This window comes from Schistocerca gregaria, chromosome 3 (genome assembly GCF_023897955.1).
Source record: "Schistocerca gregaria isolate iqSchGreg1 chromosome 3, iqSchGreg1.2, whole genome shotgun sequence".
NCBI classification, from domain to species: Eukaryota; Metazoa; Arthropoda; class Insecta; order Orthoptera; family Acrididae; genus Schistocerca; species Schistocerca gregaria.
This window is the reverse complement of record NC_064922.1, coordinates 160498763-160524768: the sequence shown is the minus strand read 5'-3', so window position 1 is coordinate 160524768 and position 26006 is coordinate 160498763. Positions and strand designations below refer to the sequence as shown.

The 26006-nt window shown below is 45.7% G+C and overlaps 1 protein-coding gene across 1 annotated transcript in view; it reads right to left on the bottom strand.

The window, feature by feature from the left end:
* Positions 1-26006, bottom strand: part of LOC126354872 (rRNA N6-adenosine-methyltransferase ZCCHC4) — an 84230-nt gene that overhangs the window by 27407 nt on the left and 30817 nt on the right. The window contains exons 5-6 of the mRNA XM_050004880.1: positions 19496-19696; positions 14264-14504 (exon numbers count right to left, since the gene is read on the bottom strand). Coding sequence (XP_049860837.1) covers positions 14264-14504; positions 19496-19696 — 442 coding nt within the window. The remainder of the gene's footprint in view (positions 1-14263; positions 14505-19495; positions 19697-26006) is intronic.

The window sequence follows — 26006 nt, the reverse complement described above, 5'->3', positions numbered from 1 at the left end:
AATGAGGAACTACCGACTAGATGAAGAAGCACTGCCCCACAAAGTGTGATGGACAATAAAATCCCCAAGGGAGAGGAAGGGAGGGGGACATTGCTGAAGGAGGACAGTTACGGCAGCATATGTACATGGTGTGTCAGGAAGGAGACAGACTGTAAACTGTGATGGAAAGGTCCAAGTGGACCCAAATAGCAACAATTTCTAATGTGGTAGGAAGTGGAATCCATAAACAACAATACACATACAGACCAACATGCAGACACCACCAAAAGCCCTCACAGGGCACCTGGTTCTGACAAAGCGTGGAACCCACGAAGGGTCAGTGAGTGAGCATCACAAAAATAGGGTGTCATTCTACTGACACTAAGGGAATGTGGAAATGGTGGTGGTTGTTGGGATGTTTAAGAGGGAACTAAACAGCTAAGGTCATCAGTCCCCCATTCCAAAAACAGGCGAGACAAAAATTTATGGAGCAGGTAAAACCCCAAGGGGGAGGAGACGACCCCCCCCCCCCCCCCCCCCCCGTCACTGAAAGAACACAAATGTGGCAGTGAACACTAGAGACAAGAATAACACCGGACAGAAAGAAACGGAAGAAAAGGAGAGGGCCGGAGACTGGTTGACTGACCATGAGAACAAAAAAGGGAAAGAGTCAACCATCTGAATACACACTAAAATCTGCAACCAATTATGAGAGACTCGAGGACAAGAGACACAGAAAGGGAAAGGTGCAGGACCTCCCTAAATGGAACCATAAAAAGAACTACCATGGATAAAATTTAAAATGTCGTCAGCCATGGAGGCATCGTCGCATAAAACCAAAGGCAATGTGCCCGGGAGATTAAAAGACTGCCGGAGGGTGCGCAGTTGGGGACACTCCAACAAAATGTGGGCGACCATCAACCGGGAACCACACTGACACAGGGGGGGATCCTCCTGACGCAAAAGATGTCCGTGCGTCAGGGAGGTATGGCCAATGCGGAGCTGACACAGGATGACAGAGTCCCTGCGAGAAGCCCGCAGGGAGGACCGCCACACATTGGTCGTCTTCTTAACAGCCCACAGTTTATTTGGCGAAGTCAGGCTACGCCACTCGTCATGCCACATCCCAAGCACCTTACGGCACAACGCCAGCTGCAGATCACGAGCTGGGAGGCCGATCTCCAAAGCGGGGGTGTCGATCGCCCCTTTGGCCAGCCTGTCGACACGTTCGTCCCCTGGGATGCCAACATGACCTGGCATCCAAACAAAGACCACCGAACAACCAGAGTGGGTAATGGCAAAAACAGACTCCTGAATAAAGGATATCAGAGGAGAAGAGGTATAGCAGCAGTCGATAGCCTGGAGGCTGCTCAGGGAGTCACTGCAGATGACGATGGACATGCCTGAGCAGGAACGCATATGCTCAAGAGTGCGCAATATGGCCACCAGCTCTGCAGTATAAACACTGCAGCCAGCCGGCAAGAAGTGCTGTTCAACATGGGTAGTGTGAGCAAAAGCGTAGGCAGTACGACTATCTACCAGGGAACCATCAGTGTAGACAGGCTTACAGCAGCCTGAAAATGAGGCGAGGAGCGCAAGAAAACGGCGACGGAGGGCCACAGGCGGAACCGAGTCCTTGGGTTCCCGTGCCAAGTCCAGGAGGACGGTTGGCCGGGGCATACACCAGGGACGCGTGGGTGCACGGACCCGGAAGGGAGGCAGAAGAGGGAATGACCCCAGTTCCGACAGCAGGGACTGGACGCAGACAGCAATGGAAAGCCCAGACCTAGGTTGCCGTTCAGGCAGAGGGAGGACCATGGCAGGGAAAAGCAGGCGATGACTGGAATGGCCCGGCGAGCAATGCACGTGGACAGCATAGTCGGTGAGCAGTCGGTGGCGGCGAATCCGCAGCGGGGGAACCCCGGCCTCCACCAGTAGACTATCGACGGGGCTCGTATGGAGTGCCAGTTGCAAGCCGAACCCCACAGTGATGTATGGGGTCCAACAACGTCAACACTGAGGGTGATGCAGACCCATAGGCCAGGCTCCCATAATCAAGCCTGGACTGCACAAGGGCTCTGTACAATCGCAACAGCGTGCAGCGATCTGCACCCCAAGACGCGTGGCTCAGGCAGCGGAGGGCGTTGAGGTGCCGCCAGCACTTTTGCTTCAGCTGAGTAATATGAGGAACCCATGTGAGCCGGGCATCAAAGACGAGTCCTAAGAAGCGGCTAGTGTTCACCACTTCAAGTAGGTGACCGTCGAGGTAAAGTTCAGGATGAGGGTGGACCGTCCGACGCCTGCAGAAGTGCATAACTCGAGTCTTGGCTGCAGGGAACTGAAAACCACGAGTCAGAGCCCATGATGCTGCCTTGCGAACGGCTACTTGCAGCCTGCGTTCGGCGACTCCCGTAGTCGTTGAGCTAAATGAGATGCAGAAGTCGTCGGCATACAAAGAAGGAGACATCGCCGACCCCACGGTTGCAGCCAGACCATTAATGGCCACAAGAAATAAGGAAACGCTCAACACCGAGCCCTGTGGGACCCCATTTTCCTGTATATAAGACGAACTAGAGGCGGACCCAACTTGCACCCGGAAAGAGCAGCGCAATAAAAAGTTTTGAAGAAAATCTGGGAGCTGACCACGAAGACCCCACTCATGCAACGAAGCAAGGATGTGATGCCTCCATGTTGTGTCATATGCCTTCCGCAGATCAAAAAATACAGCAACATGATCCTGACGGCGGGCAAAGGCCGTACGGATAGCAGATTCCAGCCGCACCAAATTGTCCGCAGCAGACCGGCCCTGACGGAAGCCACCCTGGGATGGAGCGAGGAGACCGCACGACTCAAGGACCCAACACAAACGCCGCCCCACCATACATTCGAGCAATTTTCACAAAACATTGGTGAGGGTAATGGGACGATAGCTGTCCACGGCCAGAGGGTCCGCACCGGGCTTCAAGATGGGGACAATAACACCCTCTCGCCATTGCGACGGGAACACGCCCTCGCTCCAAATGCGGTAAAAGATGGTGAGGATGTGTCTCTGGCAGTCCCTGGAGAGATGCTTCAGCATCTGCGCGTGGATGCAGTCCGGTCCTGGTGCTGTACCAGGGCAATCGGCGAGGGCAGCGAGGAATTCCCTCTCACTGAAAGGAGCATTGTATTTTTCAGAACGACGCGTGCGGAATGATAACGGCGTCCGATCGGCGCGCTCCTTTAGAGAGGGAAAGGTGGGGGGGGGAGTAAGCTGCAGTCGCAGAGCTCGTAGCAAAGTGCGCGGCAAGGTGGTCAGCAATGACGGCAGCGTCCGTGCAGACAGCACCGTCCAGGGAGATTCCAGGGACACCCATAGTAGTTTGGTATCCATAAATCCACCGGATGCAGGACCACACGAGTGAGGGGGAGACACGGGAGCCCAAGGCTTACGCCGTGCAATAAGACGACGTGTCAAGGCACAGAGCCTCTTAAAGGCGATGAGGGTCTCCAGAGACGGGTGCCGCCTATTACGCTGGAGAGCCCGCCTACGGTCGCGAATAGGCTCAGCAATCTCCGGCGACCACCAGGGGACAGCCTTCCTCCGAGTGAGTCCAGAAGTTCGGGGGATGGCAGCCTCGGCCGCACAAATAATTGACATCGTCAAGACACGGACCACCTCGTCAATGTCACCCTGTGGGGGAGAAGCAATGGTGGCAGCGGAAGTAAAAGCCGGCCAGTCAGCCCTGTTGAGAGCGGGGCAGGCGCCCAGAGGAATGACACTGGGGCAGTGACAAATAGATGGGAAAATGATCACTACCACACAGGTCAGGATACACTCTCCAGTGGAGGGATGGGACAAGTCCGGGGCTGCAAAGAGAGAGATTGATGGCCGAGAACGAGCCATGGGCCACACTGAAATGCGTGGAAGCACCGGTGTTCAAGAGGCTAAGGTTGAGCCGAGCCAACACATGCTCCACGGCACGACCGCGGTCATCGGAGACAGTCCCACCCCATAGAGGGTTGTGGGCATTGAAATCGCCCAGAAGCAGCAATGGTGGTGGGAGTTGAGCCAGCAGCGCAGCCAAGACATGTCGGGGGAGCTCACCATCTGAAGGAATGTAAACAGAGCAAACAGTAATAGCCGGCGAGAGCTCTATCCTGACAGCGACTGCCTCTAAAGGCGTCAGAAGGGGTACTGGCGAGCTACAGACAGAGTGGTGAACAAAGAGGCAAACTCCACCTGATGCTCATTGACAGGCAGCGCGGTTCTTATAGTATCCCCGATAACCGCGAAGGGCGGGGCTCCGCATTGCTGGAAACCAAGTTTCCTGAAGAGCAATGCAGAGAACAGGGGAAACACTCAGAAGCATCAGGAGCTCAGGCAGGTGGCGGAAATAACCACCGCAATTCCACTGGAGAATGAAAGCAGGAAGGTACTGGGAGGGTGTGAAGGCGACTAAGAGGCAGACGGCACCTCAGAGCCAACGGCCACCACCGGGCGAGAGTCAGCTGCGTCCATAGGAAATGCCCCCGAGGGTTCCGTGAGGGTGAGATCCGCGGCAGAGGCGAGGATCTCCATCTCATCCCAAGAGCCAGAACCATGTACAGCAGGCGGTACTGAAACCGCCGGAACGTCCTTCTTCTTGGACACGTTCCGTTCCTTCTTCTCGCGTCTGTCCTTTGGGTTAGAGGGCTGGGAGAGTTTCTCTGAAGCAGCGTCGGAGGCTGATGATGACGCAGAAGCCCTACGACCAGCAGGTGGCAGAACCTTCAGCCACTGGCTGACATCCGGCTGGGTATGAGAAGAAACGGAGGAAGGGAGGGCCCCAAGGGACCCCTTCCGCGAGAGAGGAACCAGCAGAGGCAACCCCGGCGGAGAAGGAGGGGGAGGGATTGAGCCCGCCGGTTTTTGAACAGATGTCACTCCCAAAGTATGCACGGGGGGAGTGACAGAAGGGGGTTTGCCCCCAACTGCTAAGGGGGCAACAGAGGAAGGCTTGCCCCCAGACACTAGGGGGGCAGACAGAGATGCACGGCCCTGAGGACCCACTGAAGGCGGCACAGATGAGGCTACAACCGCCGCCCGCGAGTGCGACGATAACGTGGCTGCAGCATAAGATGTTCGAAGTGGGACAGGATACAACCTTTCGAATTTCAGTTTTGCCTCGCGATAAGTAAGCCGGTCCAGGGTCTTAAATTCCATTATCTTCCGCTCCTTATGAAGAACGAGGCAGTTCGGCGAGCATGGAGAGTGGTGTTCCCCACAGTTGACACAAACAGGCAGAGGTGCACATGGAGAATTGGGAGAGAGGGGCGTCCGCAATCTCGACATGTGACGCTGGATGGGCAACGGGAGGACATATGCCCAAACTTCCAGCACTGGAAGCACCGCATCGGGGGAGGGACGTATGGCTTGACGTCACAACGGTAAACCATTACCTTGACCTTCTCGGGCAATACAGCACCCTCGAAGGCCAAGATAAAGGCACCAGTGGCCACCCTGTTAGTCTTGGATCCTCTATGTACACGACGGACAAAATGCACACCACGTCGTTCCAAGTCGGCTCTCAGCTCATCGTCGGATTGTAACAATAGGTCACTATGGTAAATAATCCCCTGGACCATATTTAAGCTACTGTGGGGAGTGACAATAACAGGGATATCTCCCAGCTTATCACACAAGAGCAACGCCTGTGACTGGGCTGGGGAGGACGTCTTGAGGAGGATGGACCCATTCCTCATTTTAAACAACCCCGCCACTTCCCCAAACTTATCCTCCAGGTGTTCCACAAAAAACAGAGGCTTTGTCGTAAAAAAGGAGTCACCATCAGTCCTGCTGCAGACAAGGTATTGTGGTACATAAGGCTCCGGCTTGGCACTAGATCTGCGTCCCTCCCACTGCGCAGCCAACGAGGGGAACAACTGAGTGTCATATTGCGCAGCATCAAAGTCAACTCTGCCTCGCTTAGAGACGCTGGTGGCCGTGCGACCACCAGCTTTGTGTGATTTATTGCGCTTCATTGTGCCACATCCGCCCAGATGCCACCTACTCCGAACGAGGGCTCTCCCCAAGGGCGCCACCCAGCCAAAGCAACGGGTACCTGGCCGATATCCCGTTGCCCGGAGTCCCCATGCCCCAGACAAGATGGGCAGATACTCCTTGGCATGCATGGGGAGGAAACAGCTCTGGCATCTGTAGTGCGATCCCTGCGTGGTCAGGGGGCTACCACCAAGAGGGTACATGACGACCCCACCACAACGGACTGGCTACCGTGCTGGATTTTAGGTGTTTAAAGGGTCCACAGTTGTCGTGGGCACTAAGAAGGGGATTGCGCACAAGATGAGAAAGAGGCAACCCAGAAGACGTGGGGTGTAAATCCCGCCACACGACAATAGGTAGCATGCAAGATGGCTGTGCATGATGGACCAATAGAAAAACACCACATAAGGCGACCTTCCCCAAATGGCACACACTAACAACGGAAATTTGGAAAAATTGGAGGTCAAACCCAAGAGGGGACCATCACATAAGGCCGAAAAGTTTGAGACTCCTTTTAGCCGCCTCTTACGACAGGCAGGAATACCATGGGCCTATTCTAACCCCTGAACCCGCAGGGAGGGAATGTGGAAATCTTTTGAGATAAGTGACTCTCACAAAGTGCAAATTGCTCTGGCCTGGAAGCTGTAAATGACCATATAAGAAAATGGTGAAGCTGGTTGGTTGTCTGCAAGCTACTTTCATGAGCATCTACTGAAAGTGGTTGAAGTTCGGTGAAACCATGACTAGATGACAATTTGTTGGAATATGGATGTTGGAGACTTGCTTACTCTGTAGACGGTAATCTGCAGCACATCTGATGACACAGTAGAATGCTGGTCTAGGCACAAGTGTTTTGGAGCACACTGTTCAAGGCACTTTGTTGAACATGGGGCTCCATACCAGGTGATACCTATGTGTTCCCATGTTGACCCGACATCTGCATGGTACTATTGAGACTAGAGTGTGGATCATGGAAAAATGTTGTCTCATTGTGTGAATCCTGTTTCTTCCTACACTAGCTTGATGTTCATGTCTGAATATGCCATCACCCATGGAAACAGCTGCTCAAAACATATACGGCACAGTGAATGCAGGATGATGGGGATATGCTATGGGGAAATTCACCTGATCTCTCGGCCACTAAATTCACATGATCTGAACACATCTGGATGCTATTGGGCATCAGCTCCATCCTCACAAATCCTCAACTAGTAATTCATGGAAATTGTTTGACCTGTGACTAGCGTGCAGACATCTTGTGCCACATACCTCCAGAAACCTTCCTAGAAGCAAGCCACACACAAGGTGAGGGGAGAATGAATAATATGCACTTGTAATATTCTTATCCTTTTCCAGATAGTAAATGAGGATTACCCCCTGCGAATCCCAAAAGACAGTTGCCAAAACCTTTCCGGCCAAAGGAATGGTCTTCGCCTTTTTTAGTGCAGATTCTCCCTTGGTAACCCATTGTTTAAATTGTTGTTTGGTCTCAGGAGTATACTAATGTATCCATGTTTCATCCACAGTGACAAAACGACGTTTAAAGTCCTGCGGATTCTTCCTGAACAGCTGCAAACCACCCTTGCAGCACTTCACACGAATCCGTGTTTGGTCAAGTGTGAGCAATCGCTGAACTAATCTTGCACATAGCTTTCTCATGTCCAAATGCTTATTCAAAATATTATGTACCCGTTGGTTCGAGATGTCCACAACAGTAGCAATCTCATGCACTTTAACTCTTCTGTCATCCATCACCGTATCATGGATTTTATCAATGATTTCTGGAGTTGTAACTTCCACAGGGTGTCCAGAATGTTCAGCATCACTTGTGCCTTTATGGCCACTCCGAAAATATTGAAACAGCTTATAAACTGTTCTAATCGAAGGTGCAAAGTAATTGTAATGTTTATCAAGCTTCTCTTTAGTCTCCTGAGGCGTTTTGCCGTGCATAAAGTAATGCTCAATCGCCACACGAAATTCTTTTTCACCGATTTTTTGACAATCTCACAACTTTACACGAATGCCAAACAAAAAGAAATAGACCAATATAGCTGAAACTAGGTGTGCGTTCTTTCCAAAGATGCTACTAACTAAACATGAGCTCAATACATGATGGTGGTGCCATCTCTCGGACTTTGCATGGGCTTTTCAAATGACCCTTGTATTTCTTCAGATAGTCTTCAGTTTTAATTGAATGAAAAGGATACATTGCTACTCATCACATGGTGGAGGTGTTGAGTTGCAGAGAGACACGACAAAAAGACTAATAAACAAATAAGCTCTCGGCAAAAAGGCCTTCTTCTGAAGTACACAAACACACACACACACACACACACACACACACACACACACACACACATTCACGAAAATACGCAACTCCCAGCCACGACCCAAGGCCAGACAGAGAGGTATGTTCTTGACAACCAGACAGTGGTCATTTTTGTGATATATATATATATGATGTAAATAAAATAGAAAGAACTCTTTGCCTTTACAAATGTCTGCTTGTGTCTGTGTATGTGCGGATGGATATGTGTGTATGTGGGTGCGCGCGCGACTGTACACCTGTCCTTTTTTCCCCCTAAGGGAAGTCTTCCCGCTCCCGGGATTGGAATGACTCCTTACCCTCTCCCTTAAAACCCACATCCTTTCGTCTTTTCCTCTCCTTCCCTCATTCCTGAAGAAGCAACCGTCGGTTGCGAAAGCTAGAAATTCTGTGTGTGTGTTTGTGTGTTTTATTTATTGTGCGCCGGTAGATAGGCACAATGAATTAAACACAATCACACACACACACACACACACACACACACACACACACACACACACACACACAGAATTTCGAGCTTTCGCAACCGGCGGCTGCTTCGTCAGGAAAGAGGGAAGGAAAAGGAAAGATGAAAGGATGTGGGTTTTAAGGGAGAGGATAAGGAGTTATTCCAATCCCGGGAGCGGAAAGACTTACCTTAGGGGGTAAAGGATAGGTATATACCCGCGCGCGCGCCCACACACACACACACACACACACACACACACACACACACACACACACACATCCATACATACACAAACACAAGCAGACATATTTAAAGGCAAGCAGACATATTTAAAGGCAAAGAGTAAGGGCAGAGATGTAAGTCGAGGCGGAAGTGTGGAGGCAAAGATGTTGTTGAAAGACAGGTGAGGTATGAGTGGCAGCAACTTGAAATTAGCGGAGATTGAGGCCTGGTGGATAACAAGAAGAGAGGATATATTGAATGGCAAGTTCCCGTCTCTGGAGTTCGGATAGGTTGGTGTTGGTGGGAAGTATCCAGATAACTCGGATGGTGTAACACTGTGCCAAGATGTGCTGGCCGTGCACCAAGGCATGTTTAGCCACAGGCTGATCCTCATTACCAACAAACACTGTCTGCCTGTGTCCATTCATGCGAATGGACAGTTTGTTGCTGGTCATTCCCACATAGAAAGCGTCACAGTGTAGGCAGGTCAGTTGGTAAATCACGTGGGTGCTTTAACACGTGGCTCTGCCTTTGATCGTGTACACCTTCCAGGTTACAGGACTGGAGTAGGTGGTAGTGGGAGGGTGCATAGGACAGGTTTTACACCAGGGGCGGTTGCAAGGGTAGGAGCCAGAGGGTAGGGAAGGTGGTTTGGGGATTTCATAGGGATGAACCAAGAGGTTACGAAGGTAAGGTGGATGGCGCAAAGACACTCTTGGTGGAGTGGGGAGGATTTCATGAAGCTCTTGGTGGATTGGAATGACTCCTTACCCTCTCCCTTAAAACCCACGTCCTTTTGTCTTTCCGTCTCCTTCCCTCTTTCCTGAAGAAGCAACCGTTGGTTGCGAAAGCTAGAAATTCTGTGGTGTGTTTTATTTATTGTGCCTAACTACCGGCGCTTTCCCGCTTGGTAAGTCTTGGAATCTTTGTTTTTAATATATATATATATATATATATATATATATATATATACAGAGCGGGAAAGCGCCGGCACACAGGCACATGAACAAAACACACAAACACACACACAGAATTGCTAGCTTTCGCAACCGATGGTTGCTTCTTCAGGAAGGAGAGGGAAAGACGAAAGGATGTAGGTTTTAAGGGAGAGGGTAAGGAGTCATTCCAATCCCGGGAGCGGAAAGACTTCCCTTAGGGGAAAAAAAGGACAGATGTACACTCGCGCGCGCACACACACACACACACACACACACACACATATCCATCCGCACATACACAGCAGTGTACATCTGTCCTTTTTTTCCCCTAAGGGAAGTCTTTCCGCTCCCGGGATTGGAATGACTCCTTACCCTCTCCCTTAAAACCTACATCCTTTCGTCTTTCCCTCTCCTTCCTGAAGAAGCAACCATCGGTTGCGAAAGCTAGCAATTCTGTGTGTGTGTTTGTGTGTTTTGTTCATGTGCCTGTCTGCCGGCGCTTTCCCGCTTGGTAAGTCTTGGAAAAAAATGAAAGGATGTGGGTTTTAAGGGAGAGGGTAAGGAGTCATTCCAATCCCGGGAGCGGAAAGACTTCCCTTAGGGGAAAAAAAGGACAGGTGTACACTCTCACACACACACATATAAAATAGAAAGAAACTTCCACATGGGAAAAATATATTAAAAACAAAGATTCCAAGACTTACCAAGCAGGAAAGCGCCGGCAGACAGGCACAATGAACAAAACACACAAACACACACACACACACAGAATTACTAGCTTTCGCAACCCATGGTTGCTTCTTCAGGAAAGAGGGAAGGAGAGGGAAAGACGAAAGGATGTGGGTTGTAAGGGAGAGGGTAAGGAGTCATTCCAATCCCAGGAGCAGAAAGACTTCCCTTAGCGGGGAAAAAAGGACAGGTGTACACGCGCACGCGCGCGCACACGCACGCACGCACGCACGCACGCACGCACGCACAAGCAGACATCATGTCAACGTCAAGGAAAGTGGCATGGGATTTGGAGTAGGACCAGGTGAATCTGATGGAACCAAAGGAGTTGAGGTTGGAGAGGAAATTCTGGAGTTCTTCTTCACTGTGAGTCCAGATCATGAAGATGTCATCAATAAATCTGTACCAAACTTTGGGTTGGCAGGCCTGGGTAACCAAGAAGGCTTCCTCTAAGCGACCTATGAATAGGTTGGTGTACGAGGGGGCCATCCTGGTACCCATGGCTGTTCCCTTTAACTGTTGGCAAAGATGTTGGATACTTCTCACCAACACTAACCTATCAGAACTCCGGAGATGGGAACTTGCCCTTCAGTATATCCTCTCTTCTCGTTATCCGCCAGGCCTCAATCTCCGCTAATTTCAAGTTGCCACCACTCATACCTCACCTGTCTTTCAACAACATCTTTGCCTCTGTACTTCTGCCTTGACTGACATCGCTGCCCAAACTCTTTGCCTTTACAAATGCCTGCTTGTGTGTGTGTGTGTGTGTGTGTGTGTGTGTGTGTGTGTGTGTGTGTGTGTGTGGGCGCGCGCGCACGTGTATGTATACCTGTCTTTTTTTCCCCCCAAAGTAAGTATTTCCACTCACGGGATTGGAATGACTCCGTACCCTATCCCTTAAAACCCACATCCTTTCATCTTGCCCTCTCCTTCCCTCTTTCCTGATGAAGCAACCGTTGGTTGCAAAAGCTTAAATTTTGTGTGTGTGTGTGTGTGTGTGTGTGTGTGTGTGTGTGTGTCTATTGACCTGCCAGCACTTTCGTTTGTAAGTCACATCATCTTTGTTTTTAGATATATTTTTCCCACATGGAATGTTTCCCTCTATTATATTCATATCATTAATTTGAACCCAAGAATTACGTTTGTTATTGTCACTGTTGCATTTCGAAATCTTTTCTGTCGTCTTATTTTCTCTTTCTGTTTTTGCCAGTAGTTTCACTTTGTATTCACCTTCTCCTTTTTACCATAATCTACTATACAATTTTATCCCGCCTATATATACTCAATAATACGTAACCCACTTCCAAACCACAACAAAGAAAAAAACATTTCTGCTTTCAACACTACTGCTGCTATAAAATCCACCGTTTCTAGTTCACAAACAGTTCCTTTCACCTATTAAACAACCATTTCGGCTAGTTCTAATAACTTTTGCTTGATTTCCATTTCTGTTTTTCCCACATCACTGATCATTTTTAGCTGCTTCTCACAGGTTTTAACGTCATTATTTCTTCGTCAGACAATTGTTAGCCTCATTTTCATAATCTGCCACCACAAAACCACTCCTTTTAATACATTTACACGCAGTTTTTTCGAACTTTTCCTGAATTTCTCCACTCTTTAACGTGTTTTGGCAGCAACACAACCACCTAACCTTTATGCACATCATTGTCTACCAACACAAGTTCACTACAGGATCAACATAGCCCAGCTTTAACCAACACTTTTTTGCCTTTTTTCACACCAGATCTCCAGTTGCTTTCTAGTTCACCTTTATCTCTCCCCATATATTTTTATTTTTATTTTCATTTTCATTTCAGCCTCATGTTACACTTTCCAGCTTCTAATACCATGTCACCCTCACAACACCCCCACAACGACCCCATTAAGTTTTATTTACATTCCCTCTGCAAACATGCCTTCGCCCTAGCCAGATTACGCTCCCATATTTTATTTTCTTAGGCTTGTCTGACATTTGGCATTACCCCCAAAGGCCTCACACTTAAAGTTCCCATCTCTGGCTGCAACCCTTCTTTCTGTCAGTCCCTATACCAGTTCCAAACTGAACAATCCATTGTCTTCACCCACCTAATCCTTTACCTACTCATCAACTCAGCCAATGAACTCACCCGTCAACTCCTATCCTTAATACGAGGTGCATTCAAGTTCTAAGGCCTCCGATTTTTTTTCTAATTAACTACTCACCCGAAATCGATGAAAGTGGCGTTACTTCTCGACATAGTTGCCCTGCAGACGTACACATTTTTCACAACGCTGACGCCATGATTCCATAACAGCGGCGAAGGCTTCTTTAGGAGTCTGTTTTGACCACTGGAAAATCGCTGAGGCAATAGCAGCATGGCTGGTGAATGTGTGGCCACGTAGAGTGTCTTTCATTGTTGGAAAAAGCCAAAAGTCACTGGGAGCCATGTCAGGTGTGTAGGGAGCATGAGGAATCACTTCAAAGTTGTTATCACGAAGAAACTGTTGCACAACGTTAGCTCGATGTGCGGGTGTGTTGTCTTGGTGAAACAGCACACGTGCAGCCCTTCCCAGACATTTTTGTTGCAGTGCAGGAAGGAATTTGTTCTTCAAAACATTTCATAGGATGCACCTGTTACCGTAGTGCCCTTTCGAACGCAATGGGTAAGGATTATGCCCTCGCTGTCCCAGAACATGAACATCATCATTTTTTCAGCACTGGCGATTACCCGAAATTTTTTTGGTGGCGGTGAATCTGTGTGCTTCCATTGAGCTGACTGGTGCTTTGTTTCTGGATTGAAAAATGGCATCCACGTCTCATCCATTGTCACAACCGACGAAAAGAAATTCCCATTCATGCTGTCGTTGCTCGTCAACATTGCTTGGCAACACGCCACACGGGCAGCCATGTGGCCCTCTCTCCCTCCGTCCCTCCCTCTTCCATCCCCTCTTCCCTCCCCCCCTCCCTCCCCCCTCCAATACTTCAGTAGGTCATGCAGAATTTTGCTATTCGTCTGCGCCACATCATCATCAATGAGGGCAGACATATCGGACACGTCATAACCTAGACCTCAATGTCTGTAGAGACATTTACATGTTGAATAAAGTGTGTGTACACCGTATTTTGTAACTAATTTACTGTTTTTTCACATAGTTCAATAATTGTCACTGTGTGTGTGTGTGTGTGTGTGTGTGTGTGTGTGTGTGTGTGTGTGTGTGTGTTTTGCCCGCATCAGTTGAAGGCCTTTTGCCTGAAAGCTTACTTCTTTAGCAGTCGTTTTGTTGTGCCTGTCTGCAACACGAGATCTCCACTATATGGTGAGTAGCAATTTCTCTCTTCAAAATATCAGTTCAGTATCGAAATATTTTAATTAACAGTGAGCTGACACTAAAAATCGTTATAAAATGGATAAAGGTTCCCCATTTCACCCACATTCATATTTTATGTTTCTTTGCTTCACATAATGGTTGAAATATACTGCATAAGCACTTTGGAGTACATAATGAATTGGAGTATATATATCTACAAACAGAAAAAATATGTTATAGCATAACATTATAACGGATAATAAAGTGCCTTTGAAACACCAAGACAAATCAAGAGGAATGAAACTTACCTTTAAATGAAGGGTTTTGCAGGTGCTCATTAACTTCCTGATGCAGTCTGCGCATCTCATTGATAGAGTACGCCAAAGGCTCCATTCTGCCTCCAAAAGGTGGGTCAAGAACCAATAAAATGCCATCATTGGCGTCTGTTAGTAAGAAAGGTTTCAGTACTTCTTCCAAGCAAGAAGAGTCAAAGAAGTAGTTGTTAAATGAATTGTACCAGCAGAATTTATCTCGACTGTAAAAGCAATGCTGAAATTCAAAAATAAACTATAAATAAAATAAACATTTAATGCACACAACACATTTTAAAATAATGTAATACTTTACTATCAAATATACGGAGATTCTATTCTTCACACGCTAATCTCCGACAAATTCTCATAAGATTTTCACAGACAACTTGAGTGTAGCTTGTGGCAACATGAAAGTCTTTTATCTCATCAAAAATTATATCGTTAATTAAACTTTAATCTAAAATTATCTGCTCAGTTTAGCAGTTCAGATGTTTCATCATCACGGCATACTACGCCAAATAACTAACAGACTGTGCTGTCATTCTGTAATACACCAAAGAAACAACAAATGGTGCTATCAGTTTTCTTTCTTTAAGGGCGCTCAACTACTAAGGTCATTAGCGTCCAGTCACAAACATTAGTGCACTAAGAGCATAGAAAAACGCAAGGGGGCAATATCAGAAAGTACTTACAAAGATGCGGAGAAACAAAATATAAGAGTTAGATCTTTTTGGACAAGCCCGTCAGTGTAATAAAACGAAGGACACGAGCAGCTGCTTGAGCATCATCAGCTAAAAGTTCCTGTAAGGTAGACTGCAGACATAGGACAACACAAGAGTGAATAAAATGGGTACAGGACAATAAAACATGGCGTACCACCAATGGATGACCACAGGGAGACTGCGAGGCAGGGTCACCAGACAACAGATAGCGGTGGCTAAATCAGCAAGGCCCAATCTGCAACCTGGCCAAAATGACCTCCTCTCGCCGGGAAGGGCGTGAGGAGGTCATCCAAGCCATCGGGATCGGTTTGATGGCCCTAAGCTTATTTTCATGGAGAGACAAAGAACCTCACTAACATCAGTTTATGGGACACAAAAGGAAGCTGTCCGAGGCAGGAGGACAGCAGCCTTGGCCGCATCATCAGCAGCTACGTTCCCAGGCACACCAAAGTGGCCAGGAATCCACAAAAAAAGGACACTAGCACTGGTATCAGCTAGTGACTGTAGGGACCGTTTAATCCATTGCATTAGAAGGTGGTCCGAATATAGGTCATGGAGACTCTGAATGGTGCTTAAAGAATCAGAGCAGATGGCACAGGGAGAATGACGATGGTGGCGGATATACTGAACAGACTTATAGAGAGCAAAAAGCTAAGCTGTAAAGCTTGAACACTGGCCGAGGAGCCAATATTGAAAGGTATCATCTCCAACGACAAAGGCTCATAAGACGCGAGCAGTAGTCGTGGAGCCATCTGTCTAAATAAAGTCGTTATGAGTGAGTCTCGAACGAAGTTCGACAAACCCCGAGCGGTGTATCGAATCCGCCGTCCTCTCCTTTGGGAGCAAGCTGAGTTCAAGGTGAACGCGAACCTGAGCCTGGAGCCAAGGTGGCGTCAGGCTCCCACCCACTCAAAAAGTTGTAGGGAGGGTAAAATCAAGTTGCTGAAGCTGGTGACGAAAGCAAACTCCAGGAGGTAACAGGGCAGAGACATACAGAATGTATTGGCAGTCGAGAGAGTTGTCAAAGAAAGAGAAATATGACAGGTGGTCGGGCAATGGCATCAGTCAGTAGGCATACCAACAAAGCAACATATGACACTGGTAGTTTAATGGTAATTCGGCAACTTCGGCATACAGACTCTCAACAGGGCTGGTGTACAATGCTCCAGTCGCCAGATGAAACCCCTGATGGTGGATAGAGTTAAGACGGTGTAAGATGGATGGCCAGGCAGAAGAGCAGACAAAGCTCCCATAATCCAGCTTTGATCGGACAATGGACCAATATTAGCGATATAGGCAAAGTAGGACGGTTCGATCGGCTCCCCATGACGTACAGCTGAGAATACGGAGGACATTTAGGGGACAGCCAAGTAAGACACATGTGGAGACCAGCAAAGTTTCCTGTCAAATGTAAGACCTAAAAATTTTGTTGTCTCCACAAACGGGAGAGTAACAGGACCGAGATGTAAGGATGGTGGAAGAAAGTGTTTGTAACACCAGAAGTTCATACAGACCGTTCTCTCACCAGAAAAATGGAAACCATTAGCGACATTCCAGGAATATAGACGGTCTAGAAAATGCTGAAGACAGTGCTTCAGGAGACATGTTTTCTGAGTGTTGCAGTAGATCGTAAAGTCGTTCCACAAAAAGGGAGCCTGAAATGTCAGCTGGAAGGCAATCCATTATTGGATTGATAGCTATGGCGAAAAGGGCCACGCTCAAAACAGAGCCCTGGGCACCCATTTCTCCTGGCGCAAGGCATCTGACAAAACAGAACCCACACATACCCTGAACATTCTTCTTTGAAGAATTACGTTTCGTTGAAAGAACAGTTGATGGCTGTGAAGTTCGGGTACGCAAGAAATCTTCGCGTGTCAGTTCTTTTTTGAAGGTCCGAGCATCTGATTTAGAGGTCCTCGTCTTAGCAGTAGCAGATGATGACATTTGATCCTTAGGGTTGGTGGGAGGAAGAGGAGACGTTGATCGGGTGATCTTAGCACTGGCCGATCTGACGACCGAATCGCTAAATGTTAGATCACATGGCTGTGTAGCTACCTCCCTGGTAGGCCGAGGAGAGATAAGAACAGTACTGTATTTCCCTGCCGGAAGCACAGTGGGCTTTCTGCTATTGAATAACTTGCGGGCAGCTGAGGTTGACACCTTCTCTGTCACTCGAATTTCCTGTATACTTTTCTCATCTTTGTAGATGGCGCAGTCGCGAGAGAAGGCAGCATGGTTGCCCATGCAGTTGACGCAACGAGGTGACGGAGGTGGACAGTCACCCTCATGGGCGTCCCTGCCACAGTTAACACATTTAGCCGCACTTTAACAAGACTGCTGTGTATGGTTAAACCACTGACATTGGTACAACTTGTAGGGCTGGGTATATACGGCCAAACAGGAATGATCTCATAACCGACTTTAATTCGTGAAGGCAATTGCACATTATCAAATGTCAGGAATATGGTTCTGGTCGGTATGAGGTCCTTAAGGACCCTTTTCATGACCCGATGGATGGCCATCACTCCCTAATCAGAGAGGAAAGACAGAATCTCCTCATCAGTTAGTCCATTGAGTGACTTGGTATACACCACGCCATGCGACGCGACGAATTCAAGGTGTGCTGGGCCTCCACCCGTACAGCGAATGTGTGGAAGAGAGTGGCTTGAAGTAATTTTTGGCCCTGGAAGGCGCTCTCTGTCTCCAACAGCAAGGTACATTTGCACAACCGAGTACAAGATTTCACTGGTCCTACAATCGCATCTACACCCTTCTGAATGACGAAAGGGTTGACTGTTGAGAAATCGTGACATCAGATCTTGTGACAACAAGAAACTTCGGTGCTGGTGGTAGAATTTTCGGAACAGGAGTTGCATCCAGCTTTCTTTTTTGGGCAGAAGACAGGGAGGATGATAAAGAAGAAGAAGAAGAAGAAGAAGAAGAAGAAGAAGAAGATGAGGAGAAATCCATTGCGGATGAATCCTCCACGATTGCCAGCATCTACGATGGCGCGCTCCTTTCCTGTGGGGGTCCCCTCAGAGGGTATTACCACCTTAGGTGACTGTCCACATTTCAGGTCACATCTCCCGCGAAACGGACGGAGGCACCATTCGGCACGTTTGGAAGGTTACAGCTCAAGCAATCACCCCTCCCTGGGCCTGGCCTTTACCAGGGGGTACGTGCGTGCCTTACCTGTCCACCCAGGGCGGGGAATTACGCGTTACCTTGTCGCCGGCTACACGTGCAAACGCGTGGGTCGGCCTTCAGACACGCACATGGAGGAAAGAAGAGAGGAAAGAGAGAGAGGGATAGAAGAAAGAATCTCAAACGCCGAAGTGGAGAATAAAAATGGAAAAGATGACAAGGAGAATGGGGCAAGGAGAATGGGGCAGAGATAGAAGTAAGGGCATGAAAGCAAGGAGAAGAGAGAACATAGGGAAAGACCAACAGAGGAAGAAAGCATGAGAACAGAGAAAAACAAAGGAAACAGGATCCTGGAGTGTTCAAACGTCTCCAGACGAAGGCTCGATACATTACTCCCAAGAAGAGGGAGTGTGAAGAGGAGGTAATGGGGGAGGGCAGGGGGGGGGGGGGGAATGATTGCGGGGAAAGGGGGGTAGGGCAACCCAGAAAGGAAGGAGAACTGCACTAGATCGTGGCCCCGTGCTCGCCGTGCACATATCCACAAGAGAGTTGTGGACCCTCTTGGGGGGGGGCTTTATGATTTTTGTGCCTATTCATTACATTTTAATTTTGCTTTGTATACAAATAAAAATGACCAGAAAATGGCCGAGTTTTCCTTCACACACCAGAATGACTAAAAAGACAGGACTTTACTGTCTCAAGAACCCAAAGAAAATGAGGCAAGAGTTATTGTGGCTCGAGAACATCAAGCTCTAACTCAGTCTTTGGAAACTCCTTCCACAAGCGAGGAGTGACATAATTTGATCAAGAGTGTCATGCATTATCTGCCCTTGATTCACACAGGCTTAAAGTTATTTATCTCCAACATAACATCATACAAATTTTGACGGGAAGTGGGGTAGGTGAGAGATTTTTACATCCCGAGTCCTATTTATTCCTAACAATTTACCATTTTACTTAAATGTTTACAATTCCTGGTGAGCTTACGCTATATTACGACCACAAATACAGCACATGGATAGGTGCTGCATGTTGCGGGTGTGGACAGTAGTATCAGTTGCTTTTTCTGTTGCCAGCTCTATATGGCTCTCTCTCTTGTTATTGAAGCACACGAGCTCTTCATCCATGTCCCCAACCATACTATTTCAAATGGTGTACAGAAAGAAGTGTTGTAAAAATAAATTCCATGCATGCAAAGTCTCGTGGACAGATAGAAACAGACCCCTGGGCAAAGCCAGGTTTCTCAGCCAGTATTACATAACCCGCCATTTATCACACAAAACACAAATTTTTCAGCTCAGATGACAAGTTCTATGTGAGAATGAAAATCAAGTACATCTTCTTAAGCTGAAATACTTACATATCTAGTGTCTATGTCAAGAAGTAGACTGTGCATGTTCCGGTATTCAGAACTGTTTACATACTCGTGTACCCGTGGTGACCCAATACAGAGCAGTTTCCTCAAATTATTTTTCTGTGCTAAATTCAATATTACTGATACTGCACTGGAGGAAAACAGGTACTGAGCCTCTTTTTTGTCCCTCTCTGAAGGTTTCAGTAGCTGCAAAAGGAAAAGTGATATAAGCATCATTGGTATGGAGATTTCAAAGGTAAACACTGGAAATAAATTAAGTTATATTTTTGTTATGTTGGTAGAAGGGTCAGCTTCTAAACATCCACCACAACAGGAATATGTAGAGCTACATTTACAAAAATGGACAGTAATAGGAAGTTTAAAATTGCTGACATTCATTTCTGAGCTATGTTTCAGTTTAAGAAGATACCTACTCAAATTATTGTGAACATCTAACCAAATTATTACTGGTCATGGATCCTGTTTTTTACCCGTAGTGCCTCACTGGGAAAGTGAGATATACAGACTCAGGTAAACCTGACCAACAGACACCCACCTCAGTGACTTACAAGGGGACCCTCCATACTGTAAATCACGGATTTTGATGCACTTCATATATGTTGTAGAGGCGCATACCCTGAGTACCTGGCTATCCGGTATTTGAGCGACGGGTCTTGGTTTTTGAGAAAATCAATTTTGAAGTTCATTGCACACATTGTACACCTGTAGCATTTACATATATTCTGAAGTCAGCGTAGCACAGCATTAAAGGTTCACTGCTACCACACTGGAGGTACCATGTTACAATCTTGATGGTGTACTTTTATTTCCTTTTTTTCCAAAATCGACCGAATTTTTCAATTTTATTTCAAAGAATATCAACAAGCACTGTAAGGTATGCAAAATTATAAAGATACATTCAGTTATTAATTTTTTCTGTCATACAATATTACAAAATCTTATTTTTCATCATCCACATTGCTTGATGTGCCAGAACAATATTGTGGGTGATACTTACCATAGAAACAACTGAAGCACAAATTTTCGCAGCACCATGCGTATTTTATGAAAGCAACGATCTTGCAGGTGCATGGTTACTTCATGAGCAATACCAGGAAACACTATTCTTTTGCATTCAAAAAGATTTTTCTTTCATCCACTAGTTTTGATGCGAACCATGCGTATCTAATCATGCTTTTGAAATTAGGTGCGCTGATTTGATGTAGGATTAGCGAATGTAATTTTATCTAATCTTCCCTAGAAGCAATCTATCTATTGTCTTTCATCAAGTCGGGAGCATTCTGAACAATTTTCGTGAAGATTTTCACCTGTGGGTAAAAATAAACATCGCAGGGCTGGGAATAAGGTGTGCACTTTGGTGGGACCACTTTTAGGTTGCAGATTTTTTCTTTCCTTTCATCAATGGATAGATGATAATATAAAGTTGAATCTGTTTACCCTCCCCATGAATTGACAATGTACAAAAAAAAAATTCTGTCCCATGTGCAGAAGAATTACAAAATGCAAAAATTTTTCATATACTAGTTTCTTGAACTTCCCAGATTTCGTGCAGGACATGACTACATTTCTGTATTTCCCAGTTAATTCATCTACTTGTTTTTGAATGTTAGGACCAAAGTTTCTGGATGGTTCTTGCATACATAAAAAAACATATGGGATCACCTTTCCCGTATAAGAACGAGTAGCCTTTTTCTCAGACTAGAATGGTTTTTGTTCCTTTTTTCAAAAGTGATCTATTATACGTTGCCTGATACTGGCAGCCAGTTTGATCAGTCTTGATTATGAAGTCATGGTCAAAATTCTCCATAAGTATTCTAGTTTGTATGCGGAATAGTTCAGCAGCTGCTAAAACTTCGTTTATCGTTGCAAATTCTTTAGAGCTGACAAACTTTGTAATTTTTCTTTGCCGAATCTTATGTTTTTTCTTCAACTGCTCAACCCAAGCATGGCCAGCCATGAAATTGAAGCTTTCCGATAAAAGGGGAGGACCAGCGTTCATCGCCCACTGCTGTAGAGTTCTTGTTGTCACCTGAGCTCAGAAATAATTATCATTATTTTCACAAGCCATTCTCTTTTTTATGATATACTCAACACATATTTCATGTCAATATGATTTACCTGTTCCAAATTCTGCCTCACTTCGAGGAACCTTTCATAAGTCTCACAATCAATGGTTCTCCATTTATCGAGACGAGTTCCACCTCGCTTTACATCCTCTTTTCTTTGATATAGTATCGATTTATGTTTCAATCAAGAAACTGCATGAGATTGCAGACTTTTCAAGCTCCACTTAGGACAAGCTGCAGCAAGAGCAACTGCTTTTTCCTTGCAGGACAGAGGCACACAATCTGTCAGTTCTGGCGTGAGCACCTCGGGAACGTAATCGCCATCTTCCCCTATCCCCCTACACTGCAAAGTGAAGAGTTTTATTTTTATTTTCATTTGTCCGAAAGCGAAAATATTCATAAACAAGTAAAACTTGCTGCATCATATTCTCCTAATTCATCGTCTTTGTTGAAATCTATCAATTCAATACCAATAATGATCTGTCTTTTGGCCAAGAGATCCTGTATTGAGTTACATATCTCATCACCAATTGCAACAGAACTGGCGGAGGTCATGCTAGGCAGTGTATTCGTTACAAGATTCAAATCGGGGAGTAGATTTTTGGCATATTTAATGGCATTTGTGATTTCACCTTTTGATTCTTCATTCAACTCCTCTACTTGTGGATCTTCTTCTGGCTGCACTACTCCAGAAACACTTGGTTCTTCCATTTCACAGATTTTTTTTTAACACACAGCACTTGAGATGCTTTGTGAGCAACAGATACTGTAGTTAGACACGAATATAAAGGAAAGCAGCTCGCATCCTCATTGGTCAGAACTAGGAGCTGAGGTTCCCATTATGGCTAACGGTATTCATGGGAGAGGGGACGATAATGGGCGGGGATTAATTTCAGGTAATGCAAGAAGCGATCGTTGTATAAACATTTGGAGCTCCAACTGCGAACCACAAACGGAATGAATATTTGAAAAAATTAATAACTGAATATATCTTTATAATATCGCACACCTTGCACTGTTTGGTGATATTCTTTGAAATAAAACTGAAAAATTCGGTCGATTTTGAAGGAAAAAAAAGTACACCAGCAGGATTTGAACATAGTACCTCCAGCACGGTAGCCGTGAACCTTTACCGCTGCACTACGCTGACTTGCTCAGAATATATGTAATGTTACGGGTATACAAAGTGCGCAATGAACTTCAACATCGATTTTCTCAAAAACTAAGGGCCGTCGCTAAAAAATCAATTAGGCAGGTACACAGGATAAGTGCCTCTACAACATATTTGAAGTGCATCAAAATCCATGATTTACAGTATGGAGGGACCCCTTGTTAGTCTGAGCTGACTGATTTCACAGAAAACTTGATCACACTCACAATTCTAAGACCAGTTTCTGTAAAAGGTGGTAACACTGTAGCCTGCAGCAGTTTGTACAGGAAAAGTTCTCTTCTTCTCAAGCTGCCCTGTGCTGAACTTGCAAGTGGTTTAGCACTAAAGAACACAAAGTGTTATGTAAAGTCCACTGTTGAAGGTCACTTTGTCTAACAATTCAAACCTCTTAGGGTGAATGAACTTTCAAATATCCACTGTGCTTCAGACAAAACTATTATAATGGCTGTGCAAAGTAGACCCAAGCAAATAACACTCCTGCACTTAAATTTATGATTTAGGTTGGCATCAATACACCTAAACACTATTCCTAACTATGGTTTGGCTTTAGCCCTTGACCATAATTACTTATATGTGAATAAAAGTCAATTGGGGTGTTTGCTGACCCTTCTTTCTTTTTGCCCAACCACACTGTGTCTTTGAATGCCAGCCAACAGCCTCTGTAGCAGCAAAATAGGTCCAGACTACCTTAATCAGGAGACTAGCTATGTAAACAAATTATTTGTATAATTAGTGTAGCTGACACTTTGCAATATTGTGGGAAATATTTGTCTTTCTTGGCATCTTCATGAAATGAGCTGAATAATTCTCACTTAAAATGTGACAAAAGGTGGGTTAACTTTACATTCTGAATAAAAAGAAGGTATTCACACCTATTACAAATTTTCTCTTCTTTCACTCTGCAGTCTACCCAGCATCCTAATTTGAGTAATTACTACAGCACCTTCTTGACAGCTTAGTCCATATTGTGGATGCAGTGAAAAACTGTTTTATAATACAGGATGATTCAAAAAGAAAGAACAGATTTTAACTGTGTATTACGGACAAACTATGAAACATATAAAAAGTTTGTGAACGTTACTTAATATAGGGAGGTTCAAAGAGTTATGTTTCCGCAGATACATACCATACATTCAACATGACCACTCAAGAAACATCAAAATCATTGTCAATTTCATTCTACACTTGAATCAACAGGTCCTTTTTACTGAATCGACAGCTCCAATAATTAGGTTTCTCAACTCTTGAAGAGTGGCTGCCATAGGCGAGACAAAGACTCTTTTAAGAATGCCCACGGAAGAAATTGTAAGGTGTGATGTGTCTGGTGATCTGGGAGGCCCAAAGCAATGAACAAGACCTTGTCGTCCACCTCTTCCAACTGAACATTGTCATATGGTGGTGTTATGATAATAAGGTGAATGTTAGGTGGGGCACTACCATACATAAAAATGAAATCGCTGGACTCGTCATGAAATTGAGGAAGCAACCAATCTTGCAGCATGCCTACATATGACATCCCTGTCACAGTTTCTTCAACAAAAAAGAAAGGCCCATAAACTTTGTGAACAGAAATGGGACAAAACACATTCGTTTTTGCGAGTCTCTTATATTTGACAATGATGGCAGGATTTTGTAACCTCCAAATTGTTACATTATGGCAGTTTACTTTACCCAACAGTTGAAACGTCAAGTCATCCAAAAAGAAGAGTCCTTCAAAAAAAGTTTCCTCTGCCATAACCTGGAGGACTGAAGCATTGCTACAGTAACTGCAACTTGTACGGCTTCCTATGCAGGGGCCCTTTCAGAAAATGCCACTCTGCTGTTTGACGAAGTTGAAGTTCCTGGCATCTCGGATAGGCTCAAATTTTTCATCAGAAGTGTGTAGCTGATCAGTTTTCTTCTCTTTGCATATGCAAAACTTCAAAAATTTGTTTGCCAGTCATAAATCTTCTTGTGCAGAGGTTCATGCTGAATCGACAGCCCAATGCATGAGGCACTTAAGCAATGAACTGACTTTGTGGAAATTTCAACATACAAATTGATCTCTCTTGTGGTGTAGTCGCCATGTTGCTACAAACACACGACAGCGCAGCTATGTCGAAACTTGAACCTTCCTCTACCCAACAGCATGCATAATTTGTCTCTATCTGCCATAGTTTGTCTGTAATAAACAATTTTAACTTTTTTTTCTTTTTGAATCACCCAGTGTAAGTTACATAGCGCAAACTGTGTTTGATTCAAGGAAGCACAAGGACCAACCAAATGAGGCAGCGGAGTCACTTAGATACTGGCCTCATATTCAGGAGGATAGAGTTTGCTCAGTTGTCATTCTGATTTAGGTTTTCTGTTGTTTTCCTAAACCATTTCTGACAAAAGCCAGGATGGCTCCTTCAGCAACGTCAAGGCTAACAAACTGTCCATCCTCATAAAAATATCCCTATATATTTTATGGATACATATGTTGTTGTTGTTGTTGTTGTTGTGGTCTTCTGAGACTGGTTTAATGCAGGTCTCCATGCTAATCTATCCTGTGCAAGCTCCTTCATCTCCTAGTACCTACTGAATAAATCCTTCAGAATCTGCTTAGTGTATTCATCTCTTGGTCTCCCTCTACGATTTTGATCCTCCACGCTGCCCTCCAATGCTAAATTTGTGATCCCTCGATGCCTCCGGACATGTCCTACCAACCTATCCCTTCTTCTAGTCAAGTTGTGCCACAAACTTCTCTTCTCCCCAATCCTATTCAATACCTCATTAGTTATGTGATCTACCCACCTAATCTTCAACATTCTTCTGTAGCACCACATTTCGAAAGCTTCTATTCTCTTCTTCTGCAAACTATTTATTGTCCATGTTTCACTTCCATACATGGCTACACTCCATACAAATACTTTCAGAAACAACTTCCTGACACTTAAATCTATACTCGATGTTAACAAATTTCTCTTCTTCAGAAACAATTTCCTTGCCATTGCATGTCTACATTTTATATCCTCTCTACTTCGACCATCATCAGTTATTTTGCTCCCCAAATAGCAAAACTCCTTTACTACTTTAAGTGTCTCATTTCCTAATCTAATTCCCTCAGCATCACCTGATTTATTCGACTACATTCCATTATCCTCGTTTTACTTTTGTTTATGTTCATCTTATATCCCCCTTTCAAGACACTGTCCATTCCGTTCAACTGCTCTTCCAAGTCCTTTGCTGTCTCTGACAGAATTACAATGTCATCGGTGAACCTCAAAGTTTTTATTTC